The following is a 27,420-nucleotide window of genomic DNA, read 5'->3' on the forward strand; positions in this document are numbered from 1 at the left end:
CACAAATAATGTTACAGCTATTTCAGGAAATACTGTATAGGATGATAAACAGTGTATTCCTCAGATGCTATTTGGGATTTCCTTGAACATGCTAGTCCTAAAAATACAAAGGGAAATTCAGCAGTCCCCTAAGTATGCTTGGGGTGGGGGGATGACATTGTTTTTTTGTCTACAAGTCCACTATGCCAATCTAGATCTTCTGGGTTAACTGTCCTCCACTGGCAGATGGAGACTGTTCATTTCTGTAGTTCATTTACACATACTGTTCTCTAAACCCATCAGCTGAAAATGATTAACACTCTGTAAGAAGTTACAGTCTTCAACCATGAGGATACCACTAAACACAGGGATAGAAATCATGAGAAAAAACAGATAGATGCTCTCTTTGGACAGCAGGCCAGACTCCCAGGATAATCATTCAGGGGAAGAAAAAAAGGATTATGGTAAAGGGCAGTTTTATCTTCCTGTGTTGAGCTCCATCACAATCAATCCTTCAGGATATCACAGGCAGTTGGAATTATGCATGGGAGTAAAACAGTTGTTTAAAGAACCCACTACCTACTGTACATGTGGTTTCTGAAGATAACTAACTTGGTTTTCCTCCATGTTTACTGTCAAAGATGCACCATTGGAGCTCTGTATTCAATCATCAGGCCTTCCAATTAAACACTTGGAAGATGAACTGTGCAAGTCAAGAAAGAAGTCAACTCTGGAGTGCTCACTTTTAGCTGGATCTACTTACCGTGTTGTAAACAGAGTATGCCGAAAGGACATGGAACAATGCTTGCTGCCTAGGTAGAAAGAGAGGACGTTAAGATTGGATAGTCTGAGGAGCTAATCTTGCACTTCAACAAGTATTTCACAAAAAGCAAAGGTGCATTTCACCGTAGCTTCTGCAAATTCCTCTGCTGAAACAATGCAAAACTCAGAGAATTACACCAGGTAAACATTACACCTCTTATGGCAACAGGGCTTGCCTCTCTTTCCCCAATGGAGGAATACCACCAGAACAACGAAACAGGGCTAAACTATGCCATCAAACCAACAGCTCCATTAAGAAGACATGCACAAATACATATATAGTCTTCAGCACCCTCCCATCCATTTTTTAAGCAGTCCAGCTGGGTTATAAAACTCAGAAAACTACCACCATCTTGGTTTATTATGAGATATTTCCTCTCACACCTTCAGTGTTAGCTAAAGAAGAACTAGGGTATAAATATACAGTGCAACTAGTAGATACCTAGCAATATGACTCCCATCAACACTAGTGGGTGCTCTATAGCTAAAATCCCTTCACTCCCAGCCTCACTCAAATGTGTGGAAAATGTCACCTCTTAATGTTGTCGGTGTTCCTGCATAACTGCCTCAGAAACAGCGCAACTATTGTTCTGTGCAACCAGGCGGGAGAGGGAGACTCTGTGTGTGGGTGTGTGTGGGGGGGGTGTGGGTGGGTAGAGATTATTCAGTATTGTAGCCAGGTCGGTCCCAGGATATTAGCGAGACAAGGTGGGTGACGTAACTCACCCAGCTTAAACTTAATAAGTAGCGGACAGATATGTAAAACGCCAGTGCATCAGTTGCTGTGTAGCAACTTCAGCAACTGCACCTACCAAAGGTTCATATTTTCCTTCCATGAATGCAGCTATTTTTTCCCCCTTTGGGAGGCAGGGGAGCTCTGTGTCCTTGCTGGAGCCCTGACGAAGTATCCATTTGCCCCCCACTTTAACTCCCTGGTTTCTTTAGATTCTGCATTGCAGCCTGAAGCCTCCTAGCTAAGGACTATCAGTCACAGAAGAAGAGGCACTGACTGGGCATGGAAACCAAGCAGCCCTCTCACCACTAGACATGGTCCGGCCAAGTCAGAGGTGTGCTGACAGAGGGACAATGCTGCTGAATGTGTGGCACCTGTTTGGAAGCCTGCACTTCAGCCCTGGGGCTATCAAACTGATACATTTGTGATGGTCAGTCAAGGGATCAGACAGAGAATAAAACAGATTCCCAATAATGGACACTTTGGAACCATGTATCCAATACTCACTTGACTCCATATCGGTCCCGGAACATGATGTGATTTCGAAAGGTGCGATTTACATCTAAGTCTATCTGCTTGATTTCTGATGAGAAGCTCTTGGCTTGTTCTTTCATTTTCTGGATGGAAGTAAGGGACAGAGAAAGGAAAGCCATTAAACAGCCACATATATCACCTCTAGAAATAGAACATTTCAAGAGAAGAGACCTCTTCATTCCAGAGATGGAGCTCAGAACCATCACCAGCCAGCCTGTAACTCTTCGGGATTTAACGATAAAGCAACAACAGGAGAGAAACACATGCAGACTTGGAGAGAGAGCACAAAAATGCAGCCTGTCTATGGATTACTAGTCTCACTTCCTCCCCAGCATTTTTATGAGGCTGGGAGAAGGGAAAAACATCCTCAGGAACATTTCCATATGTCTTTCTCAATGATACTGCACTCGTAACAGGCAGCATTTCAGGTTCATTCATTTCAGACAAAGTGAAATCAAGAAGCTGAGATTTTAACAAGGTCTGGTCCCTCCATTTCTGATTCCATTACTATGGAAAAAGTGTGGAAGTAGGAATGTGGACCTATCAGACATGGACAAGAGACATCTTCTGCCTGTTAGTTTGCCATTGAGAGCAATGAGTCTGAAACCACTTAACCCTCTCAGTGTCGTCGTATGTGCCAGGTACATGCAGACACTGTTGTCATTTCTGTTCAGGAGCACACCAGAAACATATAGAAAATGTGCTAATCTGTGCAGAGGGACACAATCAGGTACATCCTGAAGTGTTGTTCATAGGAATTTCTATTAAATAAATCCCACCACCGGGACCTAATGTGCACAGGCAGTGCAGCAAGGCTTGTGCACTACTTTCCTTTAAAGGTTTCTTTATTATTGAATTATCCCTGAGAAAAGATTAAGCGGCACACTCATCACTGAAATCTAGAATAAATCCCCTACCACTACCACCAATGCCAAATCTGAGCTCCCGAACATTAAAGATTTCTATCAAGGGACCACGTCAGTAGGTTTTTAGAATGAACTGTTTCTACTCCGATCTTTGATGCGTACACCATGATCCAGTGGATCAATGGTTGCCTATGAAGCTCTTCAGGACAGAGATCGTGTTATATTTTGTCTTATAAAGCACCAAGTTGGCTGTTCGTGCTTAGAAAAATACATATTAATACATAGCTCATAGACCAATAGCAGAGACCCCCTAGGTATTCTTAGCCTAGGTGCAGTGCGGTGCAAATTTTTATGGTCTAAGCAGCTCCATGATTTGATTGCTAATTACAATTTTCCTCCTCCCTCGAGAAACAAAACCATCTTAAGCCTATTAACCCTTCCTGGGGCTTTTTTTGAGTAGAGATTACACTGAGCCTTGAAGAGGGGTTCTGGCTTGTCCACTAGGGATGGGGCCAAGACTAGTAAACTGGTACAGTTAGGAATAAAAGTTAAATACATAGCAAGAGTCCCCCTTTGCAAAGAGATTTGCTGGCTTATTCTCTAAGCCACATTCACTGAAAACAATGGTGGCATTGACTAAAAGGATTGATGCCTGCTAATGCGCAGGGCCCATCGTATTTGAAGGAAACCACTACTATATGCTCATCTCACCCTAATACAGGATCCTTGCTCAAGGTGAAAAACCCTCCAGTCCTTAACAAACATGCCCCACAGAAGAATTACTAACCAGCCCCAAAGATGGCACTCAGTTTAAGTGTGTGCATGCAAGTAAGAATCACCATGCTGTAGATAGGCATCTGAACTCATATCCCTTAGATACCACTGGCAACCACATAATTGTCCTTTTGTTCTTTAAGCCCCTGAGGCTATTTAGTGAATGAAATGTTCTGCCACCGAGTGTTAGAGCAGCCTGAGGTGTAAGTGCAGGTTAGAGTGCACACGACTGAACAATGATGCCACACTGGAGCCTAGCACGAGGCTCCTCGTTAACCTACAGGCGGGAAGCCTCGAGTATCAGTAATAGATATGCAGATGGATGGTAGGGAGCCACTGCTTTAAAGATGTTTGTGGATCCAATTTATTGTATCCGTAGGTTGCCATTTCCCCTAAAGCTGCCACATGAATTTAAGTTTTGGCTAGAAGAGCCCATCACACCCAGAGCCGGCTTCAGACTCATAACTGACTAGCAGCCCTGATCTGCCTAATAGCAACTCGGGCACTGGCTGAATAGCATGTGGGTTTTCCATCCTCCGCAGAAAATGCTCAGAGGCGATTGTGACCTTTACATATTGGGGCTTGTAGCAGTAGCATTAACTTTGAACTTGTAACTGGGTTTGTGAAGGAGACACTGAAACTAGGGCCCGTACAGAGTTATTGCCTGTACAAGCTAAGGGAAAATGTAGAGAAGGGAGCAGTAAAATGTGACGCTTAGTAGTGGCTTAGTTTTCTAGCATTAATACTACAGATATCCTTTCTTGCACCCTATGGCTTCTTACATGTTACAAGGAAGCAGGCTACACGAGGCACCCTTACTACATACACTAGGGCACTTTGATTCAAGTTTATTAACCTCCTGCAGGTAGCTCACTCACTAAAGGAACAAAGTAACGCCAATGTAATCAATGTTTCCTATTAGCACAAAAAACATTTCAATCTCCACTGATTGGGGAGTCCCTTAAGAGGCCACACAAAGGGAACTAGAGCTGACTCCAGAGCCACCTTTAGCAATGATTCTTGACCTGCTAAAACAACTCCCCTTTCACACCCACTCATGTATAATTATGAGCTGAATGCACTTGCTCAGAGACTGCACTTGTTCTAAGGAGCATCCTGTGCTCAGTGAACAGAGCTGCCCATGGTACAGTATTTAGTATGCAAAGCAATCCTAAAGCCGAGAAGAAGAAAGCCACTAGCATGTAAAAGAACAGAGTCACAACATCTTGGGATTTGAATGGCAGATACCTTGCATTAGGCCCTGAGCTATTGTTTCAATCATGAAGGTTGAATCATAGAATATCAGGGTTAGAAGGGACCTCAGGAGGTCATCTAGTCCAACCCCCTGCTCAAAGTAGGAACAATCCCTAGACAGATTTTTGCTCTGGATCCCTAAATGGCCCCCTCAAGGATTGAACTCACAACCCTGGGTTTAGCAGGCCAATGCTCAAACCACTGAGCTATCTCTCCCCTCATTAGCTGTACAGACTACAAGCAATGGGACTAGGTTTTCATTTTCAAGTAATTTGTGGACTTCTGAAGCTGGATTGTTCTGGTCAGCTGCACTCTCTTGTTGAGCCCTGGGGATGTTTAAGCAAACAGAAGAACAGATGCCACTAGCTAGAAATACCGACTGTAAATCCAACTTGACTAGTCCCATTTCATAAAGCTTTTAAAACAACTGGCAAAAGTTGACAGATCTGCACTTCTTTCCTCTGGCAAACTCCCACTTTTCCTCCCCTCTTGCAGCTTTAAAGCCACCCTGTTGGGGGATAGAAATGTGATGGCAAAAGATGCATGGGAGGCAGGTACTGCCACTGCCTCCAGACACCTGGTTGCAAGTTTGGCAGGGGACATTTTTGCTTTATTATGTCCCATGCTGGTTCCGGGGGTGACCAAGGAGGCAGTTTGTGCTATATAACCCAGGAAGCGGAGTAGCATATACTGCCTCCTCAGCCACCCCGGAACCTGCATGGGGCATATCAAAAGCTCAGGTTCTTCTTTGGGAATAGACACTGTCACACTGTGGCTTTTCCAAGGCGTCTTGGGGCCGGGGGAGAGAAAGGGACAGCGCAGCTGGGCTGGGGCTCTTCTGGGAAAGTAGGGAGGGGCTTGGCCGGGGCTCCTCCGGACAGGTGGGGGGCCTCGACATCCGAAGCTTCAGCCAGCCTGGGGCTTCTCTGGCCGGGGGTGGGGGAGGGATGACACTCAGGGCTCCTCCGGGTGGAAACGAGGCTCATTATTTCAGCCGCAGGGATTGGATGGGGGGCCTTGGGGGCCAGGCAGAAGGGGTAGATCTGGGGGCTGGCCTCCCCAAAGGGAGGCTCCACCCACCACCCATGTATGAGAGATCAAGTTCCACCTATGAGTCATATTCCTCCGATGCTCAAACTCCCTCACTAGCGGCTAACACAAAGAAATTTGTAATATAAACATCCAGGTCGGTGCAGTAGCTTCAAAAGCACTACACCCAAATCTAAGGCCATCATTACAGATGGCATTCAGCCCTGTGCCTCACAATCACAGCAGATAGTCCTGGTGCCACTTTGGGAAGTGCTGTAGTGGCATCGCAGGACCATGGAAAATTGGCAAGAGATATTGATGTCCTCAACAATAACCAACAAGTGTTAATCTGCATGGAGGAAGATAGGGAAGGCATATCTAAAGGCGACTCAATGCTATCTTGACAAAAATCAGGGCTATTACCTCGACCATCTGGGGGCCATCGTGAACAAGGACAGTGAGGTATCAAAACTTACCAAGAAAGAGTATCTTGAAAGATAACATCTTGGCTAAAAGGAGGTTAGTGAGACAGCTCTGGTTTATACTATGGGGTTAGGTCGAATTTAGCCACGTTAGGTTGATTTTAAAATGAATGCGTCTACACAACCAACCCCATCCCGTCGACCTAAAGGGCTCTTAAAATCGACTTCTGTACTCCTCCCCAGCAAGGGAAGTAGTGGTAAAATCAACCTTGCTGGGTCAAATTTGGGGTAGTGCACACACACAATTCGATGGTATTGGCCTCCGGGAGCTATCCCAGAGTGCTCCAATGTGACCGCTCTGGACAGCACTTTGAACTCCAATGCACTAGCCAGGTACACAGGAAAAGCCCCGGGAACATTTCCTGTTTGGTCAGCGTGGCGAGCTCAGCAGCACAGGTGACCATGCAATCCCCCCAGAATCGTAAACGAGCTCCAGCATGGACCCAACGGGAGACACTGGATTTGATTGCTGTATGGGGAGAAGAATCTGTGCAGGCAGAACTCCAGTCAAAAAGAAGAAATGCTAATGTATATGCCAAAATCGCACGGGGCATGATGGACAGAGACTACAACAGGGGGACACAGCAGTGCCACGTGAAAGTTAAGGAGCTCAGGCAAGCCTACCAAAAGACAAAGGAGGCAAATGGTCGCTCCGAGTCAGAGCCTCATACACGCTGCTTCTATGATCAGCTGCATGGCATTCGAGGGGGGGAGGGAAGCTACCACTACCCCACCACTGTCTGTGGACACCTGCAAGGGGGGAGTCTCACTGAACAGGGAGGAGGAGGAGAAGGAGAATGCACAGCAGGCAAGCGGTGAATCTGTTCTCTCCAGCAGCCAGGACCTTTTCATCACCCTGGAGCCAATACCCTCCCAAGGTGGGATCCCCGACCCTGAAGCCGGAGAAGGCACCTCTGGTGAGTGCACATTTGTAACTACAGTACACGGTTTAAAAGCAATAGTTTTTAATGTTTGATTTTCCCTGAAGAATTGGGATGCATTCACGGCCAGTACAACTACTGGAAAAGTCGGTTAATGTGTCTGGGGATGGAGCGGGAATCCTTCAGGGACATCTCCATGAAGCTCTCCTGGAGGTACTCTGAAAGCCTTTGCAGAAGGTTTCTGGGGAGGGTTGTCTTATTTCGTCCTCCACGGTAGGACACTTTACCATGCCAAGCCAGTAGCAAGTAGTCTGGAATCATTGCAGCACAAAGCATGGCAGCAAATGGTCCTGGTTTTGGTCGCATTCAAGCAACATTCAGTCTGTATCTTTCTGTGTTAGCCTCAGGAGAGTGATGATATTCATGGTCACCTGGTTGAAATAGGGGAATTTTTGTAAGGGAACATTAAAAGGACCCCATTCATGCTGGGCTGTTTGCACTTGGCTAAAAGGGATCATACCGGAGAATAGCCATGCAGTGTAGGGAGAGGTGAAGGGATCATCCCAGAGAATAGCCACGCAGTGGGGTGAAGGGAGGTGTGTTCTGCACATCCACCCAAAAACCACAGCCCCTCATTTTAAATGTGAAAACCAACCGGCATTGCTTGCTATGGGAAAACAGGGTGCTGCAGTTTGAAACCATTCCCATGTTATGAAGACGTAAGAAGCCAACCCCATGTATCCATTGGCTTACCATGGCTACCTGGAAACCGAATTCTGTTGCTCAGCCGTGTGTGATGTGTCACCATACTGGCAGGCGCTCAATATAAAAGGCAAAATGTGACCTTGTACCTAAAGCACATGTGCTGTCTGCTGTGAATTTCTTGTTTCACTGTGAAAGAGTCTCACTTTTGTTCTCAGAAATGTATCATCTTAAAATTTTACTGTCCCTTTTTATCCCCCCACAGGTGCAAATGTTTCTATGGTCCCCCTATCATCTCAGTTCCTGAGGAAAAAGCACTCGCAAATGACATGTTTTCCGAGCTCATGCAGCCCTCCCGCACTGATTGCCTCCATGCATTAAGCTGTGCCCTTTCAGTGGCAGAGGCCAGGAAAGCATTAAGTGAGAGCGATGAGCAGAGGCAGGAGGCAATGCTCAGGCCAATGGGGGAGCAAATGGACATGATGAGGCGTCTGTTGAAGCTGCAGGAAAGCCAACAAGAGCACAGAGACACACCCCTGCGTACACTGTATAACTGCCTGTCCTCCTCCCCAAGTTCCATATCCTCCTCACCCAGACATCCAAGAATGCGGAAGGGGGGAAAGGGGAAGGGTCCGGGCACCCAGCCACTCCACTCCAAAGGATGGCCCAAGCAACAAAAGGCTGTCATTCAAACAGTTTTGATTTGTAGTGTGGCAACAAAAAACAATGTGGCCTTGTCCTTCCCTCCTCCCACACCCCACCCGGGCTACCTTGCCAGTTATCTCACTTTTTTTTTTAATTAATAAAGAAAGAATGCATGGTTTCAAAACAATAGTCACTTTATTTCCTTTGCTAGCTGTGATCAAAGGGGGGAGGGTGGTTGGCTTACAGGGAATTAAAATCAACAAAGGGGGCAGGTTTGCATCAAGGAGAAACACAACCAACTGTCACGCTAGCCTGGCTAGTCATGAAACTGGTTTTCAAAGCTTCTCTGATGTGCAGCGTGCCTAGCTGTGCTCTTTTAATCGCCCTGGTGTCTGGCTGCTCAAAATCGGATGCCAGGTGATTTGCCTCAACCTCCCACCCCGCCATAAACGTTTCCCCCTTACTCTCACAGATATTATGGAGCACACAGCAAGCAGCAATAACAATGAGAATGTTGGTTGCACCGAGGTCTAACCTAGTCAGCAAACAGCGCCAGCGAGCTTTTAAACGTCCAAAGACGCATTCTACCACAATTCTGCACTTGCTCAGCCTATAGTTGAACTGCTCCTTACTACTCTCCAGCGTGCCTGTGTATGGCTTCATGAGCCATGGGAGTAAGGGGTAGGCTGGGTCCCCAAGGATAACTATTGGCATTTCAACATCCCCAATGGTAATTTTCTGGTCTAGGAAGTAAGTCCCTTCTTGCAGCTGCTCGAACAGACCGGAGTTCCTAAAGATGCTAGCGTCATGCATCTTTCCTGGCCATCCCACGTTGATGTCAGTGAAACATCCCTTGTCATCCGTCAGTGCTTGCAGCACCATTTAGAAGTACTCCTTGAGGTTTATGTACTGGCTGGCAAGGTGGTCTGATGCCAAGATAGGGATATGTTCTGTTTATTGCCGCACCAGAGTTAGGGAACACCATTGCAGCAAAGCCATCCAGTATGACCTGCACATTTCCCAGAGTCACTACCCTTGATAACAGATCAGATCAGTGATTGCACTGGCTACTTGGATCACAGCAGTCCCCACAGTAGATTTGCCCACTCCAAATTGATTCCCAACTGACCAGTAGCTGTCTGGCATTGCAAGCTTCCACAGAGTTATCGCCACTCGCTTTTCAACTGTCGGGGCAGCTCTCATCTTGGTATTCCTCCACTTCAGGGTGTGGGAAAGCAACTCACAAAGTTCAAGGAAAGTGGCTTTACGCATGCAAAAGTTTTGCAGCAACTGTGAATCATCCCATACCTGTAACACTATGCGGTCCCACTAGTCTGTGCTTGTTTGCCGGGCCCAGAATCAGCGTTCTACTGTATCAACCAGCCCCACTGCCACCATGATGTCCCAATTGCCACAGCCCGTACTTTCAGGATTGTCTGTGTCCATGTCCTCCTCACAGTTTTCCTCGTGCTGGCGTCTCTTAGCCAGGTTCTGCATATACTGCAGGATAATGCACGAGGTGTTTACAATGCTCACAACAGCAGTGGTGAGCTGAGCGGGCTCCATGCTTGCCGTGCTATGCTGTCTGCACAGGTAACCCAGGAAAAAAGGCACAAAATGATTGTCTGCTGTTGCTTTCACAGAGGGAGGGAGGGGAGACTGATGACATGTACCCAAAACCACCCACAACAATGTTTTTACCCCATCAGGCATTGGAAGCTTAACCCAGAATTCCAATGGGCAGCGGAGACTGTGGCAACTCTGGGTCCGTGAGTCGATGCTAGCCATGGTATTGAGGACGCACTCCACCAACTTAATGCGCTTAGTGGGGATGTACACAATCAACTGTATAAAATTGATTTCTAAAGATCGACTTCTATAAAAGCGACCTAATTTCGTAGTGTAGACATACCCTTAGGAACCAGGTGAAGCCATAAAACCTGCCGTTGTTGGGGATCCCAGCTAAAAAACGACTGACATTCTGAGCTCCATAGAGGAGTGTTGGTTTAATCCTGCAGGATGCTGAATGCCCGCTGAGAGGTGCTGGGAACTCCCAGCCCCCACTGACGTGAGGATACCAACACCTCTCAACAAGAGCTCAGCTCCTTGTATGTCCTAGCTGTGTATCCAGAAACTCCTCCAGCTGGATATGCAAGGAGATCCTCGTTATGTATAGACCCCTATGGGTAAATGTAGGAAGAACGAGGACACTACGAGGGCCCTGCCTGATGTTAGGGACAGGGAGAATCCTGAAAACAGCACGAACAGCTCTGTGTAAAGGAAATAAAGACAGTATCGGACTTGCTCCACACCCAGGACTCCACATTGGCCTCAGTAGGAGCAACGAGCGGTCAATGCTGAGCACTTATGAAAATACAACACAAAATATTTTTTCCTCCTGATTTAAACTCCCTGGAAGAGGCAAGGAGGAGAGAGAGAGAGACTTTGGGACCCCCTTAGAGCAAGCATTATAGAGGAAAGAGTCAAGGCAGTTATTTTGTTCCCTACACTAAAATCCATGGTTTCTGAGAACTGGACTCTAAACCTCTTCTGGATGAAATTAAAATGAGACCTAATTGCTGCCCTCAGGTGGCACCGAGGCCGAGGAAGATTAAGAAGAGCTGCTTTCAGGGATTTGTGTCATGCAAAGCCTCTTAACACTGTGTGGTTCCTGTTTATTGCAGACCCCTCAGGAGTTTATCGTTAAACTACTTGTGACTTTCATTTATTCATATTGTTTTACTTACTGTGCAGCATAGCCTGCTGGGGCTCTTCTGTACCCTCGCCAATGATGGTTGGAGAGAAAAAATGCCAGAGAAACCTCACTAACCCTGCTCATTAGGATGATCTTGGTTCCATGTTCTTGTATGTCTTACAAGATTATATATACCAGCAAGATTTTGTGATTAATATCTATGCTTGACTAACTGTAATAGGCAGAGTTATTAGACATACTTGGGTCTATTGGATGAGACACTTGACTCTCTTACCCTCTGTCTCTGAAGTGTAACCACTGGGCTATGCTGAGTTTGCTTTACAGTATTGTTCTTATTGCCAAAAATAATACAAAGAAAGTTCAAAAGACCCCTGTGTTGTGAATACCTTTTATCTGGCATGCAGCTCCCTCCTGTGCCTGCTAGTATCACTCAGCTGGCCAGAGGAAGCTCCAAACAGCAATGGGAGGTACTCCCCCACTGCCCTGCATGCTGCTTCTATCCTCTGTTGGGCTTGGGGAGCAAAAGACCAAGCAATCCAGTTCAATCTCACTTTGCCAACAGTTCCGCATGCTCTGCCGAAATGCTACTAGCCTGATGTCTGAAACTCAGGCACATTTAGGCTGATGGCAGACAACAGAGCAGGAAAGAGTGGAAACCACTAATGGGTGACCAATGATGGATAGTGGGACAATCATGGAAGTGGTATGAGGGTGGGTGGGGGTGGTTAGAAAGCAAGAACAATTATTGATCTAGTGATCCCATGAACCGTACGCAGAAAAGGATGCTGGAAAGTAGCCAATACGTTTCTTGTTAAAATATTTTTATTACAATCAAACTCAATAAGCCTTCTTGTTCAATTTCTTGTTTAACACACACAGACATTGTTTACTGCATGCCAAAAAATCCTCAAAAGATCTAGCTTTGTAAAGAGATTTAATGGGAGGCAACGGAAATGACCTTTCTCCTATTTATAAAGGAAATCCTGTAAATTGAATAATTTTTAATAGACTATTTCAATAGGATGTTTCTATATAAAAGGGCCGAGGCTTGGAAAATAGACAGTCATTTCAACCTGAGCTGTTATGATGCTGCTAGCAAAACCAAATGTCAGTGAAATGAGCGAGTGCGGGAGGAGCGATGTTTTGTAATCCAGAACTCTTAAATACACAAATCCTTAAATGAATTCTCAGCTATGTGATTTCCCCTGGACTTTAATTGGGTCATGCTGCTAAAATCCTTTTCCATGTTGGTTTTAAAATTCATCCATCAAACTCAGCTGTGCAATGAAAATATAACAGCAAAAACTGTGGTGAAGAGAGATTTTGGTTGTGTCCGTTTTGGGGGACTTGGAACACTTTAAAAAAAGTAACCAGAAAATGCTGAGCACCTCCTCTCTAAGCTGTCTCAAGTTCAACACCCCATGTCCCCCTCCAAAAAACCCAACACACCCAAAAACTTTTGGTCACTTTTGAAAATGCTGACCACTATCTTTAGTGACCAGTTTCAATCAGCTACAGCAACATCTAAAACTTCTGTTGGAAGAGTCTCAGTAGTACGGTTTGAAGCAACCAATATGCCAGAAAGCTTCTGGATTTAGGGTCCCATTGACACAGTGCGGTGGAGGGTACAAATGGATAAAAAGAGTCGATCCTCTTTTTATTTTCCGTCTGTACTCTTACTTGTAGCAGCTGTGAATATAGAGGAAGAAAGGCTCATGGGACAGAAACCTGACTGTCTCCCAGATCAGTGGTGATAAAGAGAGGCAGAACACAGTGAAAGGAGCAGTGATTCACTCCTTCACCTATTTCATTAGTGGGAACCAAAAGTTAACATCCACTGCATGGTATTCACTACACCACTGCCTACTTGGAAAGGGTCACAGAGGGGGGGAGGGATAGTTCAGCGGTTTGAGCGTAGGCCTGCTAAACCCAGGGTCATGAGTTCAATCCTTGAGGGGGTCATTTAGGGATCTGGGGCAAAAAATCTGTCTGGGGATTGGTCCTGCTTTGAGCACGGGGTTGGACTAGATGACCTCCTGAGGTCCCTTCCAACCCTGATATTCTATGATTCTATGGTATTCTGTCTCCCTCTCCAAAACCCATCCATCAAGAGATCACACATCCATCCATCATCGCCCACCTTCTGAGGGCTCGAGCTTCAAGAGTGCAGGTCTAACTTATCATGATGTACTGGAATCCCAGCAGATCGGCCACAGGTTTATCCACACACACATCCCCTTGTGATTGCTGCTATGAAGGCACCATACCTCATACTTTCCTTCATTCTCAGTCTTTATCTTCTCAATGTCCAGCAGGAGTGACCAGACCTGGCCTCGCACCTGCAGGGGGATCCCTTTGTAAACCCTGCGGAACATCTGCAGATTAAATGGAAAACAGGACAAGGTTAACGCGACAAGCCACCAAGACAGATTTCAAGCACAGAAGGCCCCTAAGTAGAGCATCTCGAGGAGACCATAGATATGGCAGTGAATGATTTGGTAATTAAATGACCCCCCCACCCCTTACATTCTCAGCCATTGTTAATTCCCTCTATGAGGTCAATTCAATCCAAGACAGGGCAGAGAGCACTCACATGCTGGAAGAGCGTGAGGATCTTCACTGGGACTCTCCTCTGTAGACAGAGATACTGTCCTTCCAGAGGCAGCATGGTACATATGGAAGGGGCCAAACCCCAACATCCAAACATGCATCTTCCCCATTCTGCATGGAAGAGAGCTTGGGACTTGACTTAGCAGCAGTACCCCATCCCTCCCTGTCAACTTCGCAGAGAGCTGTCTGCACAGGGCAAACTGGGCACCATGAACACTGGGCTCCTGCTGGGGAGCTTCTCAGAGTGCATCTGCATTGGAGCTATGCTGTCAGGGAGGAGGTGGTGCTGCAGGAGGAGGAGGAAGGTTGAGGGGCTCGGCACAAATGGCCCAGAGCATGAGAGATACTCCCCAGGGATTCCCAGGGTTGTGAAGCACCTCATCACACTTGCCCCTAGCGTGAAGCAGTCTGATCTCTGCCTGCCGTGGCTGAAACCACATGATCCCTGCCTCCCAGGTCTGCACAGATGTCACCCGCTCTTGTGCAGGCTAGCGATAGGCACACGCCTCGGAGCACTCCCTGTAGTATCCAGCTCCTATTGCTGGACTCTCAGGGTACATCTACACTGGAATAAAAGCTGTTCGCTCATGTCAGCTGACTCAGTCTGTGGGACTAAAAACTGCTGTGTAGACATTTGAGCTCAGGCTGGAACTCAGGCTCTGGGAACCTCCTCCCCTCGCAGGATCCCAGAGCCCAGGCTCCAGCCAGAGCCTAAACGTCTACACAGAAATTTTAGCGCCTTGCAGCCCACGCACCACAAGCCTGTCAGCTGACCCGGGCCAACCACGGGTGTTTAATTGTTGTGTAGACGTACCCTCATAGTAATCACCAAATTCACTGTTCCCAAGGGAACAGCATACACACACAGCTTGACTGGCACACCTCAGGATCAGGTCCTTTATAACATCACAACATGGAGATACACTTATAACTGTTTCACTAAAAATGTATGATCAAAAATTAAGATTCAAGAGATACTGAATAAGGATAATGGAAACAGAAATGATTACATATAAAATAAAAATATAGCACACTTAGAGTCTAAACTTAACTTTAACAGGCTAAAATCCTTGTCTTAAGCAGTTTCCCAACTAAAGCAGTCTTCCAGCATCACCAACCTACATGGGATCTACCGTTCACGGATGAAAAAAGGGCGGTCTTGTGTGTCCCTGGATGACGGCGCACCTCTAGACAAAAGCTCTTTTCCCACCACTGTTCTTCTCTTCCTGTTGACTCCCCATCCTGCCCGTTGACTCATGTAAATAGCACTTCCATTCTTTTGGCTTACAATGCTTAATCTACATACGAACCTAGGCAGACAGGTGACTATACAGGCCTCTGTCTGACCCAAAACCTCTTTGTCAGTTCTGTCTTGGACAGAGGTTTTAAAACATATATTTAGCACATACAACTTCTGAAATATCATCTGTAGAGACATCACCCAATGATGATGATGATGATCAGCATGCTCCTGGCTTTCATTTAAGATCTCACACAACATGCTTTATAGGTAAGTACTATGATAGCAATGTGTTGGATGTAGTGAGTTTGTCAGGCCTGTTAGGCATTGCTGACAGCGTAGTGAACCCTTTGCCAGCTGGCATCAATGGGCCTCTGTGTCACATCATCATCCAGGTTTGGGGGAAGATTTTTCCTTGCCCTGTCCTCTGCAGCCGGGCAGGGCTGTGCTACCGGCTCCCGCCTGAGGGGTTGGGGCTGGCTGCTGCCTGCGGGAGAGCAGCGGGGTTCACGTTCCCCACTCAGCCGGCTCCCTGCCCTGCCGCACTCGGCGGCAGAACAACAGGCTGGTTACCGCCCCCCGAGGCGGTCAGGATCCAGCCCGGGACGCCGCTTCAGGTATGAGCTGGGGCCCCAGCATTATGCCGCCCCATATATTTTGCCGCCCTAGGCACCTGCTTGTTTAGCTGGTGCCTAGAGCCGCCCCTGGTGAGGACCCAGAGAGACAAAAGATTTCTGCCTTGTACCAAAGCTATATAAGGGAGTGGAACAGAACAAAGGGGGCTGCAATCATGAGAAATCCCCTAGCTACCACCTGAGCTGGAACAAAGGCTGGGCCAGGGGAAAGGATTGTGTCCAGACTAGGAAGGTGTTCAATCTGTGACAGAAGCTTATTAAAAGATCTTGTTTTATTTTTTTTGCTTGGTAATTCACTTTGTTCTTTCTGTAATTACTTGGAACCACTTAAATCCTACTTTTTGTATTTAATAAAATCACTTTTTACTTATTAATTAACCCAGAGTATGTATTAATACCTGGGGGGGGAGGGGAACAGCTGTGCATCTCTCTCTATCAGTGTTATAGAGGGCGAACAATTTATGAGTTTATCCTGTATAAGCTTTATACAGGGTAAAATGGATTTATTTGGGGTTTGGACCCCATTGGGAGCTGGGCATCTGAGTACTGGAGACAGGAGCACTTCTTAAGCTGTTTTCAGTTAAACCTGCAGCTGTTGGGTGGACGTGGTTCAGACCTGGGTCTGGGTTCGTAGCAGGCTAGCGGGTCTGGCTCAAACCAGGCAGGGCACTGAACCCCCAAGCTGGAAGGGAAAGCAGGCTCGGGGTAGTCTCAGCACATCAGTTAGCAGTTCCCAAGGGGTTTTCTGTGCTCCAACCCATCACAGCAAGATCATATCTTTCGTATGTAAATACTGAACAAGAATTAAAACAGTAGGAGCTGCACAAGTGTAGTCAGATCTCCATCCCATTTGAAATGTAGTAGGTGGCCCTGATTTTAAGCAAGATGTCATTATTCTATCCAGCTCCAGGTTTAGTCATGGGCTGTTATTTTTGAGCAGGCTAATTTTCTTCCACTCTGGGAAATGTTAGGGTGAAAAGGGACATCTTATAGCCTGTTGGGTGGCTAGAGTAGCATGCTGATCTCTTTTGGAGAGAGTGTTCCAGAGTCTCAGTCCAACCGAAGGTTCTGTTACCTGGTCTCTGGAGCAGCTGGCTGCAGAACATGGAGACCCAAACCTATTTCACATTTGGATCTAGTTGCACTGGACTGTAAATGACTTAAAACAACATGAAAGAGAACGGGGGTGGGGGGAGAGAGGGGAACCAGTGTGTGAGACAGGAAGAGGAAGAGAAATCTTAAGGCATAGAGATGTTGATGAGGAACCAATGAAAACCTTGCTCCAGACAGGAGTCTGGATGACTTTAGCACAAAGGAGGAGATGAGAGCCAGGAACCTGATACTGAATCAGTTCAAATTCCCTCCTGATCAATTTATTTCCAAAGGATTATTGAGATCGAGGCTAGCAATGACATTTTCCTGAGGTATAATAAGCAGCTCAGCTCTGCAGGGAGGAAACATTTGGCTTTGAATTTGAACGTTCAGCAAATGTTATTGCTGAACTTTAATGAATTCACCAGTATTCACTAAACAGCTTTCAACACCCCATTGGGAGTGTAGCAGGTAGCAAGGGCATAACAAACCAAGCTAAGATTGTATTTAACAAACTGCCTCTGGGTTATTTACTTGATGGCTCCTTTCCTCCCACCACCCACAAAAATTGAAGTGGTAAAACCTTGAAACCCTGGGAAAAAAGAGCAATTTCCCTTCATGATAATCCCCAAAAGAAAATGAGAACATTGTAGGACACAATGACAATCTAAACCAGGGGATGAGATGACTAGGAATAATGGGTGCAGTCGGTTATTCTTAACCCCTTCTAGCTACTTCCTGTTTCAGAGGGGAAAGGATTTTTTTGTTTAAACATCTGCTATTTTGCTGTATATCTTTGCAAAGGTTAGAAATCCAAGCCTTTGGGCAACAATAGGAAAGCAAAGGAGCAGCTGCCTCCCATATCTAATGTTACAGGTAGAGTGACCAGATGTCCTGATTTTATAATGACAGTCCTGATAGTCGGGGATTTTTTTTTCATATAGGCACCTATTACCCCCCATCCCCATCCCGATTTTTCACACTTGCTACCTGGTCACCTTAGTTAAAGGAGACCTAAAAAGTAATGAATAAAAGGGCTCATACCTTCTTTTTAGTATCTCTAGGACACTAATACCTAAACGGTCCCAACTAAAATCAGGCCCCACTGCCATAGATACTATCCAGACAGACAATCCCACCCCTGAAGAGCTTACAAGATACAAGACAAAGGGTAGGAGAAAGAAATGTCATCCCCAGCTGGGAATTGAAGTACGGCGAGATTAAGGGTTTGTCTACATGGAGCAGCAATGCATCCTAGAGGGAGTGACACTTCTAAAACACAGTAACATGTTATGCTTTAATTTGTCCAAATAGACTCAGGTGGTGTGCACAGAAGGTTCCCTAGTGCACAATACTACATTAATGCACACTTGGGAACCTTTAGTGCACACCACCAGCATCTACACATACTAATTAATGCACAATATATTAGTGCGCTTTAGAGTACTATAGGGCGCATTACCCCATCATGTAGACAAGCCCTAAGTGACATGTTCAAGGTCACACAGGAAGAGTGTAGCAAAGCCAGGAACTGAACCCAAGTTTCCTGAAGTTCAGTCCAGCATTTTAACTACAGAATCATCCTTCCTTTCTAGGCTTCATGAGGGATAAAGCTCTGCAACTGCTCATCACACTTTTTTTTCCATCTCAGAATTATCAGATCAAGCCTAAGTTCCCCACCTTTCTGCCCCTCGTTTTGCTTATTGTCTCCCTTGAAAAGCACCCAGAATTAGGATGGAAGAATGCCATCAGCCTTTATAAAAGGGTGGGGTGCTGAATCTCTAACCAAAAGGCTTTTCTTCCCACTGTGAAGCATTTTTGTTAAACAGGTGTCAACAAAAACAAACTAAAAATCTCTTGCCCGCTCAACCAACTTTCATTTTGTCACTATCCATCATAAACCCATTAATTTGCCAGGCGAAGACAGAGTGAACAAGATGTGGATTTCTAAGAGCTACAAATATATATATATATTTCTTTTTAAAACTCCTTCATTCATCATAAGGTAGCAACCACCTTTAATGCATGAGCCAGTGCCCGGACAGCTCTTCTTCTCAGTACAATTAATGGCCTATCTATAAAGGAAACATGCTCCCCCTCCTTTGTGATTATTTACTAACCTCAGCTCTGACAGCAGAAGCTGAGCTCCGAAGATCTTTGGGATCAGGGATGAAAAAAGCTTCCTGATACGAACCCCAGGAAAGAAAACTTGTTCAATTCCCCTTCACACCATAAAGCTGATTGTGTGATCATCTGACAGCCATTTAAAACCTGAACTTTCATGTGCAGCATATTTTGAAGGATACAGGTTGTTTCTGAGTTGGTCTGACAGCAAGCAGGCTAAAGGCCCGTCTACACTTACAGCACTGCAGCAGCGCAAGCTGAATGGGTGTAGATGTGCTGCTGTAGGTCTTAGCAAAGACACTACTTCCCCTGATGGGAGACCTTCTCCCATCGGTCTAGATTCTCCACCTCCCTGAGAGGTAGTAGCCACGTGGACGGGAGAAGCCCTCCCGTTAACATAGCACTGTCTACACCAGGGGTTGAGTCACCAGGGCTGCCCGGCGGCGGGGGGGGAGGGGACAGCAAGTGGGGCAATTTGCCCCAGGCCCCGCAGGGGCTCCCATGAGAATATAGTATTCTATAGTATTGCCACTTTTTTTATGGAAGGTGCCCCCAAAATTGCTTTGCCCCAGGCCCCCTGAATCCTCTGGGCGGCCCTGTGGGTCACTATAACTGCGTCACTCAGGGGCACGGATTTTCCACACCCCTGAGCGATGTAGTTCTACTGCCATCAGGTAGTACTGTAAACCCTAACTACTGTAACCCTAACTACTGTAAAGCCTAACTACTCGCAAGGAGCAATCGACAGAGGCAGTTTAAGAGCTGGAACCTGAAGAATGGTTACAATCCCAGAGGCTATAGCCTCAGATCCAGTCCAACTGCCACTCCTCTAAAGTGTCCAGGGTTAGTTGGAATGAGTGGCACTGGCTCTAGGAGAGGCTTTCAGAGCACAATGCAAGTTAGCTACCCAATGAGCCCCACAGATAAAGCCCCACGCGGAGCATTAACAATTTGCTGCAGAGAGAGAAAGCCCCACGCGGAGCATTAACATTTGCTGCAGAGAGAGAAAAGCAGTAAAGAAAGCGAGTCACAGAGGAGGGCAGAAAGGTTCCCCCTCCACCCACAAAAAAATAAAATAAAGAAGGGGTCTCTGTTCACACACACACACTTCATTTCTCTGTATTGCTGGAGAACGCCGTGGACAGCTGGAGAACTAGGGGGATGATGACTCATCAATTAAGAGCTGAGAAAGGTTCTGAGCCAGTTCTCCAGTCCTGGAAAAAAGGCCCTCCAGCAAAATCAGGTATGATGAAACTTAACAGTCCTGCTATTTCAAAATCAAAGGGGAAAAAAATGAAATAGCTTTCAGGCCTCCATTGTACAGCACAAAGAAGAAAAAACATGGCATGATGTTTTTCTTCTGCAAGTCTTATTTAAGAACTTTGCCAGGTTTACTATATTTGTGAAAGAGACCCCCTGCTGGAGAGGCAGTGCCTGCTACCGACTGCTTCTTGGCAAGTGATGCAGCAGGCGTGCAGGGTAGAGGGACGTGAGATAGATGTTACTACACACTAGCAGAGGTCAAAACAGTGTAAAAAAAACCTGTACATCGCACAAAACTCTTTTACTGTTTTATAAGGGAGATCTGGGCATAACAGGAAGAGCCAGCACTGCTTCCACAGCGACCCCACTCTTCTCTACATTTTATAGTGCCCACAAGCATGCTAAGTGCTACACAGAAAACATGTCCCTGCCCCAAAGAGCTTACAATCCAAGTCCCCACTCCTGCCAATACCAATGCATATTCTTAGATTTATGCATGTGAGTAATCTAATCAAGTGGTTATGGTGCTAGCCGGGGACTTAGGAGGCTGAGATTCAGTTCCCTGGACTTCCTGTAACTCAGTATCAGGATGTCTCACATCTGTAAAATGGGGAGATAATGTTCTCTCCCCCACATCCTCCTGACAGGAGTCTTGTGAGGATGTTAGGTACTGAGAAACACTCCAATACTATCGTAATGAGGCTCACACAAGTGCCTGAGATAGAGGACTTAAATGGCTCTGCTCACATGTGTGCATTGTTTCAGGATCAAGTCCTAAATGATGAACAGACAAGTGGTAACGCAGCATCCAGCACAGAGGGGGAAGAGCAAAAAAGGACTCAGGTTGCAGAACTAAGGGCTTGTCTACACTGGCACTTTACATCGCTGCAACTTTCTCTCTCAGGGGTGTGAAAAACCACACCCCTGAGCGCTGCAAGTTTCAGTGCTGTACAGCACCAGTGTAGACGGTGCCCCTGCGCTGGTAGTTGTGCTCACAGCGCTGGTAGCTATGCCCTCATGGAGGTGGTTTGTTTAGAGCACTGGGAGAGCTCTTTCCCAGCGCTCTGCTGTGACTACACAAGCCACGTTAAAGCACTGCCACGGCAGCACTTCAGCATTGCCAGTGTAGACTAGCCCTGAGACACTGGTATCAGCCTAGGTGCGCACACTCATATGGACAGCCTGGAGGTTCACAATTGTTTTTATTCAAGTTGCTGCTGGTGTTGCTGCAGGAATGAGGGGGCCTGATTTCACCAGCTGTCGGCAGAATAATCCTGCAACAACAGTCTCTCTGCCAGCCCTTCCCTCCCTCTGCTGCCACCAGGATTGACAGATTATTCACTCTTGGGAGTCTTGGTCAGACACTAAAGAGCATTTGAGCATATTGGCTGGTTCATCCTGAGCAGCTCTGTCGGCCTTCGTTTTATTAAGCAGCAGTCACTGCACAGACCCATCACCAAGGTCAGAGAAAAAGGGAGGCGAGGCTTTTCTTTTCTGCAGTGCTGATACAGACTCTGCCTAAAAACAGACCATCTGTTGGCTGAGAATGCTTCCAAGGGAGTCCCCTCCCAGATAATCTGTGCCACACCCACAGCAGCTAGAGGGAGTTATGGAACAACCACACAGGGTGTTCTCCCTTCCCTGCTCCCCCAGGGCCAAATCAAAGTGGGTCAAAATTTATTCCTGGCATAACTCCATTTATTTTAATGGCCAGAAACTAATTATTCCACTAACTCTATAGCACACGCAGGCTTTGGGCTCAGCCTTGCCTAAACTGGAAAGTTGTACTGCTTTAACTTTACTGGTATACTACAAGCCCCCTAGTGTTAGGGTGGAAACACTCTGGCAAGAGGAATGGATATTTATAATCCCTAACCAGTCCCTCGTCGGCGACCCCACAACCTGCCTGCCTGGTTTTGATCTGCCCCGCTGTCAACAGTCCCTGTTGAACAGGTTCCAGACTGGGCAAGGTCTCTGTGCAGCCAACCAGTATCGCTGGGGCCTTCCGTGACAGCCCTCTGTGCAGCTGGAGCACAACACAGACGATGACATACATTGTCGATGAATGCCGGCTGACTAGGTTCAGCGGTGGCCTGGAAGAACTGCATCACGCCACTGAAGATGCCATCGCTTGGCTAGACAACTATGCACACGCTAAATGAATAATAAATAGTATAGCTGTTCTTATATGGCGAGGGGAATAAGCTATATTAGTGTAAGTCACCTTTATACCAATCTAACAGTGTCCACACCACGGGTTATACCTGTGCAATTATTTTAGTAAAATAAAATTATACTGGGATGTTGCACTCCATATTCTTTATGGAAATATGCTTATGCTATGGATATAGCATAACTGAGATATACTTTATGCAAGATGGCTCATGTAAGGTATCATTGGAAAGGTTATAATTTACTGAATGTGATTATCTGAATGTGATTATCCAATTTGTATGCCTGTATCGTTTCTGTAATCTGAAGCTAGGAATACTGACCATATATCAATTTTTCAAATGTGCTACTTTGGGTGACAGCCACAACTAGCCCTTCAGGTACAACAATGAAAAAGCCAGACAGGGCTGATGGCCCATCAGCAAAGACAAGGGACTGCGAAAAGGTTTAGTCTTCCTGTGGACACTCGAGACAGCCTGGGAGTAATGGCTGCTATGACCCTGCCAAGACATATGACAGACACCTGGTACAGGACACCCCCAGTTGGAATGCCAGTGTTTTTCCACTAGAAGACAAAGGGTTTCTGCCAGATACAAAAGCTATACAAGGCAGTGGAGTGACATCATCAGGGTTCTCCTCTACTTTCCCACCCAAAGAGACACTAGGGCCTGGTCTACACTAGGCGTTTAAACCGGTTTTAGGAGCGTAAAACCGATTTAACGCCACACCCGTCCACACTAGGAGGCACCTTATATCGATTTTAATGGCTCTTTAAATCGGTTTCTGTACTCCTCCCCGACGAGAGGAGTAGCGCTAATATTGGGATTAACATATCGGAATAGGGTTAGTGTGGCCGCAAATCGACGGTATTGGCCTCCGGGCGGTATCCCACAGTGCACCACTGTGACCGCTCTGGACAGCATTCTGAACTCTGATGCACTGGCCAGGCAGACAGGAAAAGCCCCACGAACTTTTGAAATTCATTTCCTGCTTCCCCAGCGTGGAGAGCTCATCAGCACAGGTGACCACGCACAGCTCATCTGCACAGGTAACAATGCAGTCTCCTGAGAATCGAAAAAGAGCCCCAGCATGGACTGCACGGGAGGTACTGGATCTGATCGCTATATGGGGAGAGGATTCAGTGCTAACAGAACTGCGTTCCAAAAGACGAAATGAAAAAGTATTTGAAAGAATTTCTAAGGCTATGGCGGATAAAGGCCACAGCAGGGACTCAGTGCAGTGCAGAGTGAAAGTTAAGGAGCTCAGACAAGCCTACCAGAAAACCAAAGAAGCAAACGGAAGGTCCGGGGCAGGTCGAAAAACATGCCGCTTCTATGCTGAGCTGCATGCAATTTTAGGGAGCTGCGCCACAAGTACCCCACCCCTGACCGTGGATTCCGAGGTGGGGGTTGTAATCTCTGCCATGGCTGAGGATTATGCAGACGGGGAAGATGAAGATGAAGAGGACGACGACCTAGCAGAGAGCACACAGCACTCCGTGAGCCCCAGCAGCCAGGAGCTTTTTCTCACCCTGACGGAATTACCCTCCTCCCAGCCCTCCCAAGCAACTATCCCAGACAATGACGCCATGGAAGTGACCTCTGGTGAGTGTACCTCTGCAAATAGCAAACATTGTTTTTTAAGCAAGCGTTTTTTAATGATTGATTTGCCCTGAGGACTTGGGATGCATTCGCAGACAGTATAGTTACTTAGAAAAGTTTGTTAACATGTCCGGGGATTGAGAGGAAATCCTCCAGGGACATCTCGATGAAGCGCTCCTGTAGGTACTCCAGAAGCCTTTGCAGAAGGTTTCTGGGCAAGGCAGCCTTGTTCCGCCCACCATGGTAGGACACTTTACCACACCATGCATGTAGCAAGTAATCAGGTATCATTGCATGGCAAAGCATAGCAGCGTATGGTCCCGGTGATTGCTGGCATTCAAGAAGCATCCGTTCTTTATCTCGCTGTGTTGTCCTCAGCAAAGTGATATCATTCAGGATAACCTGGTTAAAAATCAGGAATTTAAGTAAGGGGGATGGCCATTTTCCTACTGGGTTCGTGGACTGCAGCAGCTTAAAACAATCCTGTCCTGCACGTAGCCAAGCCGGGGAGGGAGGAGTGAAATGCCGATGATCTTTTTGTGTTTGGTCAGCGGATCTTCCCCAAGCTACCAGCCACGCAGTGGTGGGGGTGGGACGGGTGTTGATGAGCAGGGAGCTAGCGTGGTATTAGCCATGCGTTGGGGGGAGGGGTAAATCACTACAGAAGCCGAAAGACAGTGGCTTACCATGGCCGCATGCAAGCTGAATTCTGATGCCTGGACCTGTGTCTGTGAGCTCTGTAACTCCAGAGCTGCAGGCACTCAGTATTAAGATGAAAAATGCGACCTTGTAGGGAAATCACATGTGCTATGTAAGGTGAATAGTGCTGTTCACTGTGAAAGAGTATAACCATTGTTCTGTAAAATGTATCTTTTTAAATATTTCTCTCCCTCATGCAGCTGCAAATTTTTCAAGCGTCCCTCCTCCATCCCAAAGGCTAGCACAGATAAGGCAGAGGAAAAAGAAGACGCGAGATGAAATGTTCTCGGATATTATGGAAGTTACACGCAATGAAAGAGCTCATCTGAATGAGTGGAAGGACGTGGTATCAAATTACAGGAAAGATGCCAGTGAACGTGAGGACAGGAGGGACACCCGAGATGAGAGGTGGCGGCAGGAAGACCGGCAGGAAAATCAGCGGTGGCGGCAGGAAGATCAGCGGTGGCGGGATGCAACTCTGGGGCTGCTGCGTGATCAAACTGACATGCTCCGGCGTCTGGTGGAGCTTCAGGAACGGCAGCAGGATCACAGAGTGCCGCTGCAGCCCCTGTATAACCACCCTCAACCCTCACCATGTTCCACATCCTCCTCACCCAGACGTGTAAGAACGCGTGGGGGGAGGCTCCGTGCACCCGCCCACTCCACCCCCGTGGACAGCCCAACCAGAAGGCTGTCGTTACTGTGAAATTTTTTTAATGGCCTTCTCCATCCCTCCTATCCTCCTCCCAAACCACACCCTTACTTCTCTCCCTCTTTTTATAATGAATTAATAAAGAATTCATGATTTTTAAATGAGAGTGACTTTATTTGCATAAGTAAGCTGTACTCGAAGGGGAGGGTGAGTTGCTTACAGGGAATGACTCAATCAAGGGGGGTGGGTGTTCAATCAACAAACACAGCAGTCACACCCTACCCTGGCCAGTGATGAAGCTCGTTTTCAAAACTTCTCTGATGCGCACCGCTTCCTGGTGTGCTCTTCTAATCTCCCTGGTGTCTGGCTGCGTGTAATCAGCGGCCAGGTGATTTGCCTCAGCCCCCCACCCCGCCATAAATGTCTCCCCCTTACTCTCACAGAGATTGTGGAGAATACAGCAAGCAGCAATAACATAGGGGACATTGGTTTGGCTGAGGTCTGAGCGAGTCAGTAATGTGCGCCAGCGCGCCTTTAAACGGCCAAATGCACATTCCACCACCATTCTGCACTTGCTCAGCCTGTAATTGAACAGATCCTGACCACTGTCCAGGCTGCCTGTGTATGGCTTCATGAGCCATGGCATCAAGGGGTAGGCTGGGTCCCCCAGGATAACGACAGGCATTTCAACATCCCCAACTGTTATTTTCTGGTCTGGGAAGTAATTCCCTTGCTGCAGCCGTTTAAACAGAGTAGGGCTTCTGAATACGCGAGCGTCATGAACCCTCCCTGGCCATCCCACGTAGATGTTTGTGAAACGTCTCTTGTGATCTACCAGTGCTTGCAGCACCATTGAAAAGTACCCCTTCCGGTTTACGTACTGGGTGCCCTGGCGCTCCGGTGCCAAGATAGGGATATGGGTTCTATCTATCGCCCCCCCACAGTTAGGGAATCCCGGTGCAGCAAAGCCATCCACTACGGCCTGCACGTTTCCCAGAGTCACAACCTTTCGTAGCAGCAGCTTAGTGATTGCTTTGGCTACTTGCATCACAGCAGCCCCCACAGTAGATTTTCCAACTCCAAATTGATTCCCGACTGACCGGTAGCTGTCTGGCGTTGCAAGCTTCCACAGGGCTATCGCCACTCGCTTCTCTACTGTGAGGGCTGCTCTCATCTTGGTATTATGGCGTTTCAGGGCAGGGGCAAGCAAGTCACAAAGTTCCATGAAAGTGCCCTTACGCATGCGAAAGTTTCGCAGCCACTGGGAATCGTCCCACACCTGCAACACAATGCGGTCCCACCAGTCAGTGCTTGTTTCCCGGGCCCAAAATCGGCGTTCAATGGATAGAATCTGCCCCATTACCATCAGGATCTCCAAAGCGCAGGGGCCCGCGGTTTGAGAGAATTCTGTGTCTACGTCCTCATCACTGTCATCGCCGCGCTGCCGTATCCGCCTCCTCCTCACCTCGGTTTGAAAGTCCTGGTTCACCATATACTGCACGAGAGTGCGCGAGGTGTTTAAAACATCCACAATTGCGGTATTGAGCTGAGCAGGGTCCATGCTTGCTGTGCTATGGCGTCTGCACAGTTCACCAAGCAAAAAAGGCGCAAAACGGTTGTCTGCTGCTTTCAGGGAGGGAGGGGTGAGGCTGTACCCAGAACCACCCGCGACAATGATTTTTGCCGCATCAGGCACTGGGATCTCAACCCGGAAATTCCAACGGGCGGGGGAGGCTGCAGGAACTATGGGATAGCTACCCACAGTGCAACGCTCCAGAAATCGACGCTAGCCTCGGACCGTGGACGCACACCACCGATTTAATGTGTTTAGTGTGGCCGCGCGCAATCGATTTTATACAATGTTTTGCTAAACCGGTAAATTCGGAATAATCCCATAGTGTAGACGTACCTGAAA

General features: G+C 47.1%; 1 protein-coding gene across 6 annotated transcripts in view; it reads right to left on the minus strand.

The window, feature by feature from the left end:
• LOC120404491 overlaps nt 1-27,420 on the minus strand; it is a 183,976-nt gene that overhangs the window by 24,108 nt on the left and 132,448 nt on the right. For all 6 annotated transcript variants that reach the window (XM_039537179.1, XM_039537175.1, XM_039537173.1 and 3 more), the window contains 3 exons: nt 13,685-13,792; nt 2,042-2,151; nt 743-791 (listed from right to left, as the gene is read on the minus strand). In XM_039537179.1, coding sequence (XP_039393113.1) covers nt 743-791; nt 2,042-2,151; nt 13,685-13,792 — 267 coding nt within the window. The remainder of the gene's footprint in view (nt 1-742; nt 792-2,041; nt 2,152-13,684; nt 13,793-27,420) is intronic.

This window comes from Mauremys reevesii, linkage group 4 (genome assembly GCF_016161935.1).
Source record: "Mauremys reevesii isolate NIE-2019 linkage group 4, ASM1616193v1, whole genome shotgun sequence".
Lineage (NCBI taxonomy): Eukaryota > Metazoa > Chordata > Testudines > Geoemydidae > Mauremys > Mauremys reevesii.